We start from the raw sequence: 19,247 nt of genomic DNA on the forward strand, positions 1-19,247 counted from the left end.
CACAAGCGCAGAGGGAGGAGGAGGGAAGAGGAGGAGGAGAGCGCCTGGAGGATCAGACGTATACAGCAACGCGCTGTCTTATAATATTCTACTAGAGCAGGAATTAGCACGCACAATGGGAAATACGGATTCAAAGCTGAAATTTCGAAAAGCGGTAATCCAGCTGACCACGAAAACGCAGGTTGGTGGTGTTTGTTCGACATGTGTACTGCGTGTAAGAGCAGGGAAAGATCTCCAGATGGAGAGCTGAGCGGTGAATCAGACCGCGGATCACCGCAACATCACGGATGCGCATGTGACTCGTGTGTAATTATACAGGCGTGATAGACGATGTTTATGTTCATGATATACAGGCTTATTCATATTTAATATAAATATGTTTATATGTATTTTCTTGTAACGTTGATCAGCGTTGCACCTGCCAGGGGTCTGCGGTCTGTCGACGTTTTTTTCCCCCCCAAAGCTGATGACAAGCCTTTAGGAGGGGAATCAAATCTAAAATAGGACTCATATCCGATTTCTCATCGACTCCAATCGATCAGATAACGCTTGTTGTTTATTTGTATTTCTTTCAAGCATTTTAGTCTCTTTGTATTGACTTCTTGATTTGGTCGAGTCTTTATCATTATTATTATTATTATTATTATTATTATTATTATTATTATTACTTCTGACAAACTCAAATATCATCCAGGTCAGTTCTTCAATCAAATGTAATTGAAATTAATTTCCAGTTACTTATAGTCCTGTTATCACGCGAGATTTTGAGTTCTCGCGAGACCTGTTTATCTACAGCTCTCACCAGGCTTTATTTAGACAGGCTGCTGGTCTGTGTCGTGCTTTGTGTGGAGGGGAAAAAATAAATATCCCTAGTATTATTTCAACTTTTGTTTAGTGTTGTTTTCTTTATTGTCAGTCTCTGGGCAAAGTAATTCAGATGTATACATCTCAGTAATTCAGATGTATATATATGTGGAATGATATTTTACAGTGTTTTAAACATTTAGCTAGTCTGATTTACTTTGGATGGAGAAGTGAAGTCATTTTTATTGCAGTATCTGAGCCAATATCAAGTTATTTAAGCCCAATAAATGTAGTACTTGCATTTAAGAAGGCAGGTTTGTAGTGTATGTTGCCTTGGCGAAGAGAACCAAATATTAAAGACATTTTCCAAAGGACACGCAAACACACACATGTGCACACATGTAAACAGCTGTCTATATCTCGAACTATAACTCATTCTAATTTGATACTCCATATTGCTTACACATACTGTTAAATCTCTTAAATGAGCTGGATCTTATTAGTCCCGTTCATTTCAGTCAACTTTCACCCCCCCTTTTTCCCCCTCACGTGTCCTAAGACAGTTTATTTGCTTGGCCCCATAACAGTGGGGCTGGAAGCAAGTTTATTTGATGTTTTCTTTATTGACGGTCTCTATAAATCTGGACAAAGTAAATCAAAATAACACGACACTGTGAAATTATATTTCCTTGGGCATAGAGAACAAAACATTAAAGAAAGCCTCCCAAGGAAAGACATACACGTAAATAGCTGTCAGTGTTCAAACTACAACTCATTCTAGCTCGATATTCACTATTGCTTACACATATTATTAAAGAAAGCTTTTAAAAGAGCTGAACATATCAGATGTTCCTATCAGTCAACTGCTACATTCCTTTTTCCTGTCATTCAGCCCAAGACTCCTGATAGACTTCATTTCTGTGTTGTGTCAAAAGTTATCTAGACTGACAAGGGCTTTTATGTTGCATGTACACAAATTTATGACAGAATAATGCACTTTTGATTTCAGCCAGTGGAAGCCACAGACGATGCTTTCTGGGACCAGTTTTGGGCCGACACGGCCACCTCAGTTCAGGATGTATTCGCCCTCGTGCCTGCTGCAGAGATCCGAGCAGTGAGAGAGGAATCGCCGTCCAATCTGGCAACCCTGTGTTATAAGGTAGCTGCATTCGCAGGGAAAAATAATTTACACATTTACATGGACTCCCAAGTCTCAGCGTGTAAACTTAAAGCAAGTAATCCCATTGTTTTGAAATAAAGTCTTATTTGGGTTAGCTTTGCTTTTCATCAATGTGCGGCAGAGACTGTTTTGGGGGAATGAAGTGCTCATGCCATGTAGGCGCAGGAAGGCAGTCTGTGTGCTTCCCTTCCTGTCTACAGCTGTCTGCTTCCTTTTAAACACTGCCTATCAACAGAAATAAGAAACATCTAAACAGGAGCTCTCTGATTTTATAAATGTGCAGAGACAGAACTGGGACTATATGAGTCAAGGAGCACCGATTAGGATCAGCTTTCCTTTGTATGTATACTGGTATTCATGAGTATGTGAATAACCCCTTTCATTGGGCCTTCTGGTGTAGCTCAGTGAGGTAAAACTGTCTGATCCTAGATCACTTATCTTAATTTTAAGACCCTTGATGACAGATCTGTTGGTACTGTACTATACCACCCTATACTTTACAATACTATACTCTACCAGAATGATTATGTCCCCATCCACAAAGCATGGGCAGCTCACTAATTACATTTTATGAGTAGGAAAATGATATTAATCACATTCTGTGGCTTTCCAATTGGTAATTCCACAACAAACCATATACACCTTTATATCTGACCTCACATTTTTGCCGTCCATGATGGTAAATTGCCTTGCCTTTTTTTGGGCTCCGATGAGAAACCAGTCTCAACACACACCTCTATCAAAGCCAGAAACATTTGGAAACAAGGCTTTTATAAATCTCCCAAGGGATGTATGAATTAAAAGGTTTTTCTAAACGAGTGGAAATATATTTGGTTTGTCTGTGAATATGTGAAAATATTGCCTATGTGTTGGAAACACTGGAATTACAATGAACACTTATGTGAGTTTTTTAAATTACGTATTAGGGAAAGTCTTCTTGACCATCATCAACACACCACTTGAGAGAATATTTGTGGAACACTACAGTACCTATCAAAAGTTGTCCTGTACCAGGGCTTGTAATGGCCCATCACTTTGCTAATATCACATCACGTATCTTTAGTACATGCAGATGAGATGAGTCACATTTCATTATTATACAGGATGTGCGTGTTTTTCTACAGTTCCTCTGTCGTGACTGAAAAAAACTGAAAGTCCTCCTGATAAATGCTGGTGTACTAGGTGCAAACTCTGTGTATAGGATTACATTAATTGAAGCACAGATTATTGAAGAATTTGCATTAGTTTGGCATATGACTTCAGCTTCAGCTATATATATATATATATATATATATATATATATATATATATATCTCAGTTTGCTCCTTCTAAGTGAAAGCTTAGTTAGGGCTTACACCAAGCCATGTATCAGGCTGTATGAATGTTAGCAGTGTAACCTTAATCCTATTTTAACCTCAGATATGTACAGTATATGAAAATGATATATGAAATGTATATGAAAATATATATGGTTGCTTGCTTGATACATTCTTGTTTTAACAGGCTGTGGAGAAGCTGGTGCAGGCGGCAGAATCAGGATGCCCAAGCGAACAAGAGAAGCAGGTCGTGCTGAACTGTACACGCATTCTTACCCGCATCCTGCCCTACATTTTTGAAGACCAGGACTGGAGGGGCTTCTTTTGGTCCACCGTCCCCGGGGCCGGCCGAGCTGGAGTGAGTAACATGTCTCACCATTTCGGGATTTGTCATTTCAGTGAGCACTTACAAAGACAGAGATAAGACACCCACACTGCTGGAAACACAGAGCTCTGATTCAGGCTTGTTGGTTGGGAGTAGGAACAAGGTGTATCGGGTGTCTCAAAGTAAAAGTGCTGCTACAAGACCAACTCAGACCTGTCCATTCTGTAGCACGAAGTAGCCAGAAACATAACCGCATTTGGTTTTTAGAAGAAAGTATTCACTGGTCGTGAAAAGTATAATCGTCTGTTTAAGGTGGATTTGAGCTTTGCATTAACGGATAAGATCAATAATAAATGTAAACTTAATTTAGAAATATAATAGAATAGAATTTATAACATTTTTAAAACTTTATAAACGTACCTGCATAAACATGAGCATAGTATGCCTTGTATGAAGGAGGATCTGTATAATCTAAGTCTAGTTAAAAATAGACAAAAATTGATTGATTTGTTGATTTACCAAGAAAAATATACAATGATTTCTATGTTGATGCTTCCTCTAATGAATTGAATGTCATTCAGCATTTCATCTTAGGTGTTCTCAGGACAGAAGAGGGGTTTCTTGGTAGTATGAGAACCTGCATTTTTCCCCCACTGCGTAATTGTCGATCGTTTTCCTAAAACAGCACACCTTTTCGTTTGAAATTCCGTCCTTACATAAGTTTTTTCACATTTGTAACACAGAGATGATCACTACAGAACTGCTATAGTGAACGCAAAGCTTTGCAAGTCTACTTTAGAGTAGGACAACGTCCATATAAAATGTATCCACCTTTTGCACACACATGACAACGTCAGCTGTCGTATCTCAGCAGATGGACGAGATGGACGATGATGACGATGGAGCACGGCCCCTGGCAGAGTCTTTACTTCTAGCCATCTCTGACCTGCTCTTCTGTCCGGAGTTCACAGTGCAGAGCCATAAGAAAGGAGGGCCTGTGAGTAATCTGTCAGAATCTGTGTGCCGTGTGTGTATCCTGTGCCACTCCTTCCCTGTTGTCACACTTGGTCAAATCTCCTGAAGTTCCTGGTTCAGCTCATTCATATGTAAACCGGACAAGGTTTCTTTCCTTAATTTCCCTCTCTTTAATCCCCTATGGGATTACTGACTGACAAGTCCTGTGGTATGAGGAAGTAGGAGAAGCATTTTAAATGTGTATGATTAATCTTTTTTTTTTTTTTTTTATGAAGCTGAGCTCTCTCTCAACTGACCAGCACCCTCCTACTGTAGCTCGTTCAGCATTTTATTTATACTTGAATAGAAGTATGAAAGATTTTGCTGTTTTTTGTTTCTTTTTCGTTTTTTAGCTCCTGTATTAGTTTTAAGCTCTATATAGGATTTAAATAGTATAGCAAATAGATTATCACCGTATAACTGAATATTTAATTACAGTTTCCTTTCGGTCATCTTCTGCAGTTTAAAAATGGGTTGCCAGAGTATATTTAAATAAATTGTTTTAAGTTAAAAAATACCTGAGTCGGACATGCTGTTGTATAAATCGATTATAATTTAATGAGGGAAAAACTCACCAACTATAATTATATAGATATATAGGTATATAGAGCCTATGATTTTGCATTAATGATGATGAGTTGTAGATGTACTGTGTATTGAAATATTATTGCTTATTGCAGTAATATGTCTACTTCTTTACTAGAACTTTCTCGTATCTTTGTGTTAATCGTACGGTAGTTGACTGCTTTAACGACTATCCTGTTTTTGCTCTTTGTCTTTTTGTCTGTCTCTCTCAATCTACCTTCCCAACCCCCAACCACAGCCTAGAGGTGTTTGTGTGTGACCGTTTCTTTTTTTTTTTTTTATCTATCCCAATTGTGCTGTTTCCACAATAATTATTTTAATTTGTACTTGAACTTAGTCTGTTCTATTTACCAAACCCTAAATCAATTTCTATTCTTAAACATCTAATCTAAGAGATATTGATTCCAATAACCAAAACCATTTAAAAACAAGGCATGTTGATTTTTTTTCTATAAATTGTTCTTTTTCTTTTCTTTATTTATTTTTAATGAGAATAAATATGATTTGGCTGGTCTCTTACAGACCTGAACACTGTGCCAATATATCAACCTTATATATTCTTTTAAACACAGAACTTTAAAGTGACTTTCTACTAATGACTTGAAAACATGAAACAAAGATGACTGTTTCTCTGTAAAAATTAGATGGTAACCAATCATACTCCTATGGCTGTTCTGTTCAGGATTCACTGGAAGATATGCAGTCGCTGGACAGCTGCGAATACATCTGGGAAGCAGGGGTGGGCTTTGCACAGTCACCAGCACTCAACTTCATCCATGATCTTAACAGGTGAGCATGCAATCATATGCACTGTGTGTTTGAAGAGAAGAGCATTGTCTCATGTTTCCTGGGTAACCTTTTAATCAGTAATCGCCACACAAAGGCCATTCAGAGAGATTCTTATCTCAAATCACAGCAGTTTAAGGTTATTAGGTAACAGCCAGTCCTGGTCTGTTTGCTTTTTCTACTCCTGCTGGGGCAGGATGCTCTTAAGGCAGTGTGATATCTGTGAAATATACAAATGTGACCATTAAAATGCAGTATGTAAATAAGAATGCTTTCTTAGTGTTTTTATTGGTTGCTGAGTTTGTGTGATTTGTGTGTGTGCAGGAGTGAGCTGTTGAGGCTGCTGCTGACCTGCTTCTCTGAGGCCATGTACCTGCCACCATCTTCAGATGGAAACATCATCAATCCCTGGGTCACTTTCTTCTGCTCCACTGAAAATAGGTGAGTGGTTCAGCCTACAACAAGAATTTATAAAGTGCAAACAGGTAAGAAGTTATTTTTTATCTGAGCGCAGGGGCATTGTCATGTTTTTTAAAGTTTTAGCATTTAAAAAAAAAATCCTTTAAAAGGGAGAAACTGCATGAAAACTAATTTTGGAGGCTAGCAGTAGTGATCCTAATCTGCCAAGCGAATACACACCTAATAAAACGGTTAGCAATGCCAAACGAAATTGTGTATAGGTGCTTGTTCTGCAGTTTTTACAAGGAAAATTGCAATGATGGCAAAAAGAATATAATTACACTTTACCTTAACCTGATTTTATTATAATACCAAAAAGATAAGTTATAGCAAGTCGACCTCTAGGTTTGTAACCAGAACTGCATTAGTGTGATATCGATCTGTCTCATCTCGTGAGCGTAATGTTACATATGCTTGCTCTTATATTACATCTGATTCAGTGATTAGATCAGTCATTACATCCCTACCTGCATTATTGTTACAGCGTAATCCTAACCTAACTCCAGTGACCATGTACAGCAACTTTGCATTAACTGCATGAGGCACCTATGTTTAGCTAGCAATTATGGAATTATGTGGTGAATCATGACTTCATTTTATTATCTAATTTTTCCCTTTATATTGCCTGTGAATTCTTGTATATAAAGTCACACCCACAAACAAGCTCTTTCCACTGAACAGCTTCTCTTTGAAAGCTAGCAGGATATATGAAGTCAGGCACAATTCATGCTCATGCTAAACAATTCTGGAAGTTGATAGAGTTAGTAAAAAAAACTATCTACACAGATGTGGTGAAATATTATATTTTCTTAAAGTTGGTGTGCCAATAAAAAAGTAATCGGCAGAAAACGAAGCAGTTTTTTTTAATATGTTTGCCTGCTTTGCCAGAATTTAGCTATAGTTGCATGTTTCTCAGACTACGAGACATAGTATGCAATGCGAGCTGGTATAGCAAAGGTGAATAAGTGTCCATTGTCCATTAAGCTTGTTTCACTAAATACTGTAAGCTTCTTGTACTTATCGGAGTTTGACTTTCAGGGTTTTTGTCTGTTGTGTCCTGACAACTTCTCATGTGATTTTTGTTTTGTCTCTGTCATTTGCTTTTCACTGTGTTTGTGCCCTCTCGTTTCACCGCCGCTGTGTTATCACAAGCATTATCACGTTTTAAAGTATAACAGTGTTATACTGTTGTAATTATTTCTACATTTTTTTAAAGTGTATCATGTTTTTACAAGTGAAGATATATCTGCTTTATTTCACATGTATTGTAGTTCTGTATTTTCTCACCTTTTTTTTTTTTTTTGCCTCACTACATGGCATCAGACGTTAAGGTGCAATGAACATAAATGAATGTGAAACGTGACAAAATAAGCAAGGGAAAAAGGAAGATTTTTGAATTTACCGTAACTAAATATACACAAACGTTATATCAAACACCAGAGAGAAAATATTACAGAAAGAGTTAGACTCTGCATTTGGTTTAAACCCAACAAATTCTTAGAAACGGGGTCTAGTCAGAGGACATTTTTTGACTGCTCTTCCCCTTTTGTCAGGGCTTATGCTCATGAAAGGAGTTACAAAATTTAGCTAGTTATTGTGCACTTCTATATTACTCAGATAGTGCAGTATAATGGTAGTATGTTCCTTTCTGCTTTTTTCCTATTTATATTTTTCAGTTGGAGGAAAACAGTCAAACTATATTCATGACTATATCTAAACCTTTCAGTTATTATTCTCAACCAGGGTTCTTTTGATGTGCTCAGAATAAACCGCCTAAATAATCTGGCCAGCTGCTGTCCTGTATAAAGATCAAGCTAAAAAATCATGCACAGCAACAGATGGGCTTACAGTGAGGAAAGCTATTAAGTGACCCATATGGCAGGTTTGCATGATTAAAAACCGAATGAATTGTTACCTAGGAACTCGTTGTATATCCGAGTATCCTGTTTGCACATAATTTGCTTCGCTTAGAAAAGGTCATCACGACACAATCAATTTCAGTCAAATGCAAACATTAGTTAGAGGCAGTAAAGAAAAAAAACAGTCAATTCAGGTTAGTATGTAAATATATTTATATCCCAATTGCAAAGAGGCATGCGGCAATAATATTTGCATTGTTTTAGTAGGTATTTCTTTCGATTTATTTTGTCTTAAAATGTAGGAGAATACCTATAAAATCTAATGCAGCATATTGAGTATTGGAATTTTTATTATAAACATTGTATTTTTTTTTTATATATATATAGTCTAAGGAGAATTTTTCTAACATACTTTATTGGTTTATAATGAACAACCAGTTAGCTCAAATGTATATGCTTTAAATGTGCTATAAATTAATATTGTTTGTTTGTGTTGCCATAATTTTTTTTTCCTTTATATTATTAAATTTGACCTGTATTCAATTTGCTCTCTCTCTCTCTCTCTCTCTCTCTCTCTCTCTCTCTCTCTCTCTCTCTCTTTTTAAATTTATTTTATTTTTTTTCTCTTTCTTTCCTTCTCTCTATCTTTCCCACTCTAATTCCTTCAGGCATGCCCTGCCTCTGTTTACCTCCCTGATTAACGTGGTGTGTGCATATGACCCGGTGGGCTACGGCATTCCCTACAACCACCTGCTGTTCTCAGACTACCGGGAGCAGCTGGTGGAGCAGGCAGTGCAGATCCTCATCGTCACTCTAGAGCATGAGAATGCTCAGCCTCCGCGTGCTCCCTCCCCCTCCAGCATGGACGAGCAGGATGTAGGAGTGCCACCACACCTTTAGCACACACACACACACACACACACACACACACACACACACACACTAACACACTTGTTACTGAAATTAAAGGCATCTGAAACATTACCATGAAATATATCCTACATCAGCATTTATGACCAAAATGACCACATTATGACCACAATACATCTCAAAATGTTTTTTGTAACTTTTCAGAACCTTTGCTATGTATTCCTTTTGTATCATCTATTAAGAAAAAAGAGGATGTAGCTAAGCAGTTATGCTCTTTTTTGAGCAAAGTCTGGTCACAAAAAAAAAACCCCCCCAAAAAAACAAGGCGTTTAACATAATAGATTCCAATTTCATGGAAGGTTTTCAGAAATCCCTAATTTATATTCTTTATATAAATTTAAGGATATCTGTAATATAATCAGGTAATCATATAGTAGTTCAGAGTTGATAATTTAAAAGTCCTGTTCTCAGTCATTTCCTCAACAGTGCAAATAGAATGCAAGAGATTGCATAATACTTGAGTATGTTTTGTACATACAGTACTTCTAGTGGTGCTGAGAGCTACAGAAATAAAATAAGATTGCAGTTTGTTTGCAGTTCACTGTGATGTCTACCTTCCAGTTTCACTGCTCAGCAGGGCATGGCACAGCAGTTTCTTTGCTAACGTTGTGCAATTGTCCTTGTGCCCAAATGTAAACATACAAATATATTAATCTGAGAAAAATAGAACTTCACAGAACCTCGCTCTTATCATCATGAAAAAAAAAATTATCTTACCACTACACGATTATAAAGACATTGAGGGAAGAAAGAGAAGAAAAATCAGGGTAGTGTCTGTGGTTGGGATAAAGATGAGTTAGCATGAGTTATTGGTACTCCGATAAATCCACCAATTTATGTATCCACTAATGTCACCAAATGTAGTCTCAGCCAACTCAAATCAGCCCAAACTGAAAATTAAATTGTGATTTTCTTTTGTCCTTTTGGCAATAGCATGACAATATTATGAAGCAAATTATAAAATAAAATGATTTTTTAAAGAATTTATTAGGATAATTATTATAATTTAATGTTAACTTTATGTTTAAATGCCCTATAAACATGGCTATATGTTACTTTACACACTGCTACTTTAAGTTTTAGCGCTCACCTTCCTTTAAGAACAAGTATATTTGTTAAAAAAAAAAGTTTCATTAATCTTTCATATGTATTTCCCATTTGCTGTTATATAAAGTGCTGTTATATTAAGTATATTAATTTGCTCATTTATTAACAAGGTGATTAGTAAAGTGAGGTACTGATGTAGGGTGAGGAGGCCTGCGGTTCCCATTCATCCCAAAGGTGTTCAATAGGGTTGAGGTCAGAGCTCTATAGCAGGACACTCAAGATATTCCAACTATGTAAAGCACATCTTCATGGAGCTGGCTTAGTGCACAGGAGCATTGTCATGCTGGAACATGTTGGGTCTCATAGTTGAAGAGAAAAGTTAGTGCTATACAATTGTATACCTTCAACATTGTGGTCACAGTTTGAAATTGTATATGGATAGAAAATTCAGGTGTCCCAATATTTATCTATATATTGTATGTATTGTTTAATTAAAATGAATAATCTTTCTTTTTTTTTCTGTGGCAGTCTGTAGGCCCACAAAACCTGTTTGTGAACTACCTGTCCAGAATTCATCGGGAGGAGGTATGTACTGGTTCTAAAATGTGTTCCACCAATTGTCGCTTTGTTTCTCATCTTCTAAAAAGCAAAAAACTTTTCTTCAGGATTATGACTTTGTGCTGAAAGGCCTGGCTCGGCTACTCACTAACCCGCTCACACAGACATACCTGCCCAACTCCACCAAGAAGATCCAGTTCCACCAAGAGCTTTTAGTTCTTTTCTGGAAATTTTGTGACTTCAACAAGGTAGGAGATTGTACTTGGAAAGGAATAATGACTTTTTAATGTCTTTCCTTTTCCTGTTGAGCTCCATTTCCTGTCTCTCTATTGCTTTAGAAATTCTTGTTCTTTGTTCTGAAGAGCAGTGATGTGCTAGATATCCTGGTGCCTATTCTGTACTATCTGAATGATGCCAGGGCTGACCAGTGTAAGTATTCTGTACATGTGTAATTGTCACTCGTCACTAAATTTGGACTGGATTTGCTTTGAATGATACCAAGGCATTTAAATATTGTGTTTGGTGGTAGCTCGTGTTGGTCTCATGCACATCGGTGTGTTCATTTTGCTGCTGCTGAGTGGGGAGAGGAACTTCGGGGTACGTTTGAACAAGCCCTATTCTCTTCGCGTCCCAATGGATATTCCAGTCTTCACTGGCACACATGCTGACCTCCTCATTGTAGTAAGAGCTGATTTCTTACTCTGTCTCATTTTACATTAAATTAAACCAGGGTTTTTTGCTTCTTTTTCTTTTTGTCAGTTACTCCATTTTAAAGGATCAAACTTCTCATTACTCCTCAACCACCTGATAAATTCCTAATGGTAATTAGTAGAAAGTGTAGGCCTTCTACTTTAAAAATGCTGTTTTACTTAAGATAAGTGCAAAAGGGACAGTTTTTAAATGTGTATATCTCTAACTAGAGAAAATCTGCATTGCTACTAAATATGATCACATTAAATGTATTGAGGTCTTCCTTATAAATTCGCCAGTGAGTGTAAATTTAGGGACCTCAAATTGCTATAAGTAGACTGACATGCAAAAAAACTTGTCATGTTTGTTTATGAAATAATTTTTTTTTTTTCAGGTTTTCCACAAGATCATCACAAGTGGCCATCAGCGTCTACAGCCACTCTTTGACTGCCTGCTCACTATTGTAGTGAATGGTAAGTGCTGTCACCATACATGGCTGTGTCCACAAATTCGTTTCTTTTTTTGGGTTTGCTCTGGCCTCACACCTGTGCGTGTGTAATGTCCAAATCATTGTGTCCTCACACTGTTTAGTGTCTCCTTACCTGAAGAGTCTGTCCATGGTAGCAGCCAATAAGCTCCTGCATCTTCTGGAAGCCTTCTCCACCAACTGGTTCCTGTTCTCTGCTGCTCAGAACCACCACTTGGTCTTCTTCTTGCTGGAGGCGTTTAATAACATTATCCAGTACCAGTTTGATGGTAAGCTTTGTGGATATTAGATATGTCATTGATCTGGTACCCAGTATCAGTATCATGAAAGTACCAGGAAAAAATATATCAGGTCCTGCAACAAATGGAACAGATTGAAATTAGATTTGGAAAAGACATTTTTTTAAATGAAAATGTTACAGATTTTACAAGACCAGTTAAAGAAAAAAGTAGTTTTTAAAGAAAAATATACAGGTCGGATATATGGGCTGACGCTTAATGTTTCTGTATCAGGAAAGACGTGTTTGACTGTCTCATTTTGCCTCAGGTAACTGCAACTTGGTATACGCCATCATCCGCAAACGCAACGTCTTTCACCAGCTTGCCAATCTGCCTACGGATTCTGCATCCATCCAGAAGGCACAGCAAAAAAAAAGGAAGTCTCCAGATGCCATCTCTCGCACTAACTCCCAGGAGACCGTTTCCATGGAAGGCTCTCGGCCAGCTGTACCTGCCGAGCCGGGCACACTGAAGACCAGCCTTGTGGCTATGCCGGGTAACAAGCTGCCCCCTTTTTTGTATTGCAGTAAAACTCATTGCTAGAAAGAAAAAAGTAAAGAAAACTTTTAACCATGGACATTATTGATGGAATACAACTTTTGTTGTGGCTGAATATTTATACATATTATTTATAGGTATTGATAAACTAACAGAGAAGTCCCAAGTATCGGAGGATGGTACAATGGTCACAGTGGCAAAGACAGAAACTCATCGCTCGCCAGAACATGCGGTCTTAAGTGGGGCCAGTGACACAGAGTCCAACTCTGGAAGAGACAACGAGGTGAGAGGATTATCTAAACAATGGTTTTAAGTATTCTGAAGTCATTTTGAACTGAATTTTAAACTGACTTGACTCGGTTTTTACAATTTTATACAAGAGGGTTCATCCAGGTTACTGAGTGATTCACTTTTGTGGCCTAATGAAAATGTCTAAATTTTCTTGCCCTTATCAACAGGAAATCCTTAGTTAGAACACTGAATATGCCAGAGCCATCCATATTTAGAGGTCAAAGTGTGCATAATTGGCCCTTAGCATTATGCTGTCCTGGTGAATTACATTAGCCATTCATAGCTGTCTGTGAGCTCATCAAGAGCTTTTAGCTGCCCTGTGATGTTCAAAATGATGCTTTGTCAATGCATGCCTTGTTTTATATAATGTTAAAATATTAACATCTTTTTTAAATTGAGTCATCTTGACACACAACTTCAAATTTTCATGATAGGAGAAGCATTTTGAGAAGAGTTTGCTGATCTAGGATAAGCTGATCAGCATTCTCTTTCCTGAAACCAAACCTAAATGTGCTACAAATTGCAAAATAAGTAGTAGGGACATTTCTGACAGTGATGTGTTTTTGTTTGTGTTCACATGAGATATAGACTTCTATGAAAGTCTGCACCCTGGTGGTTTCTTCCTGTTTGAGCCGAATGATTTTTCTCAGCTTTAAAATGGCTCACTTTTCTCTTATAGACAGCACAGATAAATCTTGAAAAGCACTCAAGAGTATCAAAGCAGAAATGATCTACAACATTCTTTGGTAGTTAATCAACTGAAGCTAAACGATAAGTGATTTAATGCACAAAACGGGGGAGAAAAATCAAATCATACAAGTGAAAGTCATTTCCTTTTCCTCCCACAGGATGTATTTTACACAGAGGCAGAAATGGCTAGGAGACGTCTGTCAAGTGCATCGTCGGCCGCCACACACTGGGTGCCAACACCAGAGTGGGTGCGTAGCTTTTATAACTGTCACTATGTAGCTGTCATATTTAAAGTATTATACAGACTCAAAGGAATTAAAGTTCATGTCTGAAGTTTTACACACAGCCACATTTATCTGGCATTAAGGTTTGTACACTTTACTACATTTTTTCACTCAAGGTAAAGTAAATAATTAAGTTAAAAGTTGCCATTACTACTTCAGTAATTTTAGTGTCACACTGGTAACTGGACCTCACATCATACTAAATCAAAATAATTTTAAAATTTTGTTACCTAATTAATGTATTCAGACTGAACAACCACCATATAGAACACAAGTAGAGATGAACAGGTGATCAGGAATGTCACTGTTCTCAGTCATGTTTACATCGCTGACTCCCTCTGTCTGATCCACATAAACCCCATACTTCTTGTTGCCTTCTGCCTTAATCGTTGTTAGCTTTGTAGGCAAGCCTACATCTGTGATGAGAGTCAGGAAATGATACACCAGTGGTAGGTTGAAAAAGTCACGCAATGACAAGAAATTGGTTGATAGACTGAAAACGGCGCACAATGAAAAGAAAAAATATTGATTTATCTCACCAAATTTGAAAATGTAGGAAGTATAAGGTACAGATATTTGTGTAAAAAAATAAGTCCAAGTGAAAAATCTTCTGAAAAATAAATAGTGAAGTAAAATACTGATACCAGAAAAATCTACTTGGGTACATTAATGAAGTACTTCATTACTTCCCATCTCTGCTCTTCACTAGCTCATTTGTGCTGTTCTTTAATAAAGTGTGTCAACAACACGAGGCATACGATTATGCAGATTAAGAGATTCTATTGATATGCAGTTAAACAGACGAATGAAGGAAAAGTGTGTTCTCTGTGTTTTTGTTTAACTATGGCATGGATGTTGGTACCAAATGGACTGGTTTGAGTATTTGAGGATTTTCACTAATCAGCAGTATGTTGAGGAGGTCTGGGGTGCCTCTTGTAGTGGGCCATTCAAGATTCTGCATGAAGCAGACTTTGTACTATGGTACACTGCCCGTCCCAAAAATAAAAAATAAAGTCACACACACCAATATTTCGTTGGACCGCCTTTGCCTCTTTGATCACGGCACGCGTTCACCGTGGAATTGTTTTGATAAGCTTCTGCAATGTCACAACATTTATTCCCAGCACATCCCAAAGATTTTCCATTGGGTTTAGGTCTGGACTCTGTGGTGACTAATCCATGTGTGAGAATGATGTCTCATGTTCCTTTAAACTCTTTTTCACAATTTGAGCCTAATGATTCCTGGGAATTCCTTGAAGTATGCCTGTGCCACCAAGGAAGAAAAAATCCATTGATGGAATAACCTGGTCATTCAGTTTATTCAGGTAGTCAGCTGACAAATTTTTTGAGCACATCACATTGCACAACCGAGACCTGACCAACTGCAGCAACCCCAGATCATAGCACTGCCTCCACAGGCTTGTACGGTAGGCACTAGGCATGATGAGTGCATCAGTTCATCCGCCTCTCTTCTTACCCTGTTCCAGGGTGTAAATATGGACTTATCAGACCACATGACATCCTTCCATTGCTCCAGAGTCCAATCTTTATGCTCCCTAGCAAGTTGAACCCTTTTTTTAGCTCACTGATAAGTGGTATTTTCAAGGCTACACAGCTGGTTAGTCCCAATCCCTTGAGTTCCCTTCGCATTGTGCGTGTGGAAATGCTCTTGCTTTCACTGTTAAACATAGCCGTGAGAATTTTTTTTTTACGATTTGATTTCACCAACCGTTTAAGTGATCACCGATCACGATTATTTAAGATTTTTTTACGACCACATTTCTTCCTCAAAGATGATGGTTCCCCACTTTCCTTCCCATTTTTAATAATGTATTGGACAGTTCTTACCCCATTTTAGTAGTTTCAGCGATCTCCTTAGCTTGATGCATGCCAATAATTTGACCTTTTTACCAAATTAACATCTTTTCCACAACCACATGATGTGTCGTCCGACATGGTTGTTTAAAAAATAAGAAGCTCCTCACTTCATCAGTAAGAGTTAAAAATAACTTGTCAGCAGAAACATAATCATCCAGGTTGTAATTATATAATGGAAAGCTCTTACCTATTTGATTAGTTAAAACCAGGTGGTGATTATTTATCATGCTGGAACATTGTCATGCTGAAACAGGTTTGGGTCTCCTAGTTCAAGTCAAGAAAAATGTTCATTTTACAGCATATCATGTTCAGTTGTTTGCCTTCAACATTGCGGTAGGAATTTGGAGAAGAACCCTATAAGTCAGGTGTCCCAATACTTTTTACTCTTATAGTGTATATAACAGCTGAACAGTCAATATAATATAAATATAGATTTTTTTCAATTTTCTGGTTGTCCATGGGGCAACTACAAGTAATAATAAAGAACCCAAACATTACATTTTCCCTTTGCAGGCAACTACCCTGGAACATTACCACTTACAACATTAATAATCATATGCTCTATATGCTCAGCATATGTTGTTTTATTGCATTTGTTTATACTAAATTAATGTATTTTTTTGACATGGCCGCTTAATCAAACAGACTAACTATACACACTGTTCTGTTTGGTGCAGGTTTTGTCCTGGAAGAGCAAGCTCCCTCTACAGACCATCATGCGCCTACTGCAGGTCCTGGTGCCCCAAGTAGAGAAGATCTGCATTGACAAGTATGGAAATGTCCATACTGCAAAGTATCTGAACAAATTTCAGATTCAGAATTTTTCCTTTTTTGTTTTATATATTATGTATTTTTATACACTCAAAACACTATACAAATCAAACTGAATTAAATGTCCATTTTTTCCTCACAGGGGCTTGACAGACGAGTCAGAGATCCTGAAATTCCTCCAGCATGGTACTCTGGTGGGACTTTTGCCTGTTCCTCACCCTATTCTGATCAGAAAATACCAGGCCAATGCTGGCACTGCTATGTGGTTCCGTACATACATGTGGGGCGTCGTATATCTCCGGTAAGAACTGCTGTGTGTAAAATCACATAATGTAATTATATATAATTAAGCTATATTACTGATTTAGAGAGAATATCATGGCACATGATTAATAAGCCTGGAATAAACAGCAAGCTGTATGACCTTTTATCTTTTTTTCTATTGCAGCAACGTGGACCCCCCGATCTGGTACGACACAGACGTTCGTCTCTTTGAGATCCAGAGAATGTAGAATTCATGAGCTGCCGGTCACTGAGTAAATAAAGGGCTGGCTGGTTATATTCCATCTACACGTCTTTTACTCCAAAACCCATTTAAAAGCGTAGACTATAAATTCAGCACTGTGCTGTATCTCTTCTCGTAAGTCTTACAGATTTTCACTAGTAATATGGAAAAAGACGTCGTTTATTTAAACTCTAAAGGATTCGCTGACTCAGAAAATCTGTAATAGTGTTCATGGGCCACTCGGTTAATGTGTGAATGCTTGGAAACGGCTGGTGTACAAGTGATAACGTTTCTACATATAGCTCAGCCTTTTGATAAGACTGTTTAATGTCCCTCAGCTTAAACCATTGAGAATCTCTCACTGTGGATGTATGAATGATTTTCCTATAGTATGAACTGCCACTGTATATAAAAACATATATATATATATATATATATATATATATATATATATATATATATATATATATATATAATATATTTGATGGAAGCATATTTGAAAGCTTATTGAATTTGGTCACATGTAGTCCAGTAGTGAGTGGCGTTAGTAGGCTTGTGTGTCCATTGGCATAGACTGTGACAGTGTTGCCATGCACATGCCACTAGAAGGCAGCATCACTACAGAAAAACGTGTTTGCTCATTCTGTAGACTGTCTCATTAAACCTACTCATGATTTGCTCTCATTTTTCAGGTTTACGTTTCACAAAACATCTCCCGACCGGAAAAAATATATATATATTTCAGCCAGTAACGGTCCACATGTTTCACCAGTATTCAACTGTAAACAAATAATTTCTTATATGCTGATGAGAATCATTTACGTTGAGCTTATATTACTATTTTTGTTCTGCATATCAGATTTGCTAATGAAATGATCGAATGTATATACTGTGCTCAATGTTTAAAAGTAAAAGATTTGTCTCTATATGTATGAAAACATATAATAATCTTAGCTGGAAAAAAAGGTGTCCTGTGAATAATTTTTACACCAATTCATCTTCACTGTGTCCCTGTTTTAAGCCTGAAAAACAAACTTACATCATTTTAACAATGTTTTTTTGACAGTGAAAAGGAAGTGGCCAGCAAAATGCTGTGTTAACATGTGTGGGAACAAGGATAAGGAGCTTGTTTTGGCTGTGTGTCACAGAATATAAACACAGAATTTTCTTTCACATGATTTCATTTAACAGCATGTCCCCTCAGACTTGCATTTATTTATGGCAAGGACAGGAAATATTAAACAGGCCATAATGGGTATTTTTAGAATGCTTGTATTTTTTCTTTCATTCCACTCTGACTTTAGTGGAAATAATTAAATACTTCTTCTTCTTTCGGCTTCTCCCATTAGAGGTCGCAACAGCGGATCATCCGTCTCCATACGCCCCTGTCCTCTACATCTGCCTCTTTCAACCCAACTACCTGCATGTCTTCCCTCCACATCCATGAACCTCCTCCTTGGTCTTCCTCTTTTCCTCCTTCCAGATGGCTCCATCCTCAGCATTCTCCTACTAATATACCCCATGTCCCTCCTCTGTACATGTCCAAACCATCTCAATCTCGCCTCCCTCACCTTGTCTCCAAAACGTCCTACATGTGCTGTCCCTCTAATAAACTCGTTTCTAATCTTGTCCATCCTCGTCACTGCTAATGAAAATCTCAACATCTTTAACTCTGCTACCTCCAGCTCCACCTCCTTTTAGTCTTTTAGTCAATGCCACTGTCTCTAAACCATACAACATAGTAATTTGAAATAATTAAATACAAGCAAGATTATTTAGTTGTTAGTAAAGTGCAATTTTTAATGTTGAAAATACAAATACTTCACAATGTAAATAAGGCATCAAGGCTTATATGTCAAATATTTCCACCTGCATGTAATCAGGACAAACAGATGAGTGATAGAGTTGCCTATTTTAGGTAACAACATGATTATTCTGGGATGGTTTCCCTGCAAAATTCTGTTGTAGTGGTCTTTTTCCAAATTACTTCTATAAGGCACGGTGGCTCACTG

The 19,247-nt window shown here is 37.5% G+C and overlaps 1 protein-coding gene across 3 annotated transcripts; it reads left to right on the forward strand.

Annotated features, from left to right (window-relative positions):
• On the forward strand, positions 1-18,623 carry hid1a (HID1 domain containing a). 3 transcript variants are annotated; one of them, XM_046866636.1, is made up of 20 exons: positions 1-181; positions 1,814-1,963; positions 3,488-3,658; positions 4,497-4,622; positions 5,907-6,013; positions 6,335-6,451; positions 8,997-9,204; positions 10,834-10,890; positions 10,971-11,111; positions 11,202-11,292; positions 11,393-11,544; positions 11,948-12,026; positions 12,145-12,309; positions 12,587-12,814; positions 12,954-13,099; positions 13,956-14,045; positions 16,637-16,728; positions 16,873-17,031; positions 17,179-17,199; positions 18,585-18,623. In XM_046866636.1, coding segments are annotated over exons 1-20 (2,367 nt in total). In that variant the 5' UTR covers positions 1-115; the 3' UTR covers positions 18,586-18,623. The 3 variants fall into 3 exon arrangements, with proteins under 3 accessions (XP_046722592.1, XP_046722591.1, XP_046722590.1); XM_046866635.1 differs by lacking the exon at positions 18,585-18,623 and having other exon boundaries at positions 4,500-4,622; positions 17,179-17,919; XM_046866634.1 differs by lacking the exon at positions 18,585-18,623 and having other exon boundaries at positions 2-181; positions 17,179-17,919.
• The last annotated feature ends 624 nt before the right edge of the window (positions 18,624-19,247 follow it).

This window comes from Silurus meridionalis, chromosome 14, assembly GCF_014805685.1.
Source record: "Silurus meridionalis isolate SWU-2019-XX chromosome 14, ASM1480568v1, whole genome shotgun sequence".
NCBI lineage: Eukaryota > Metazoa > Chordata > Actinopteri > Siluriformes > Siluridae > Silurus > Silurus meridionalis.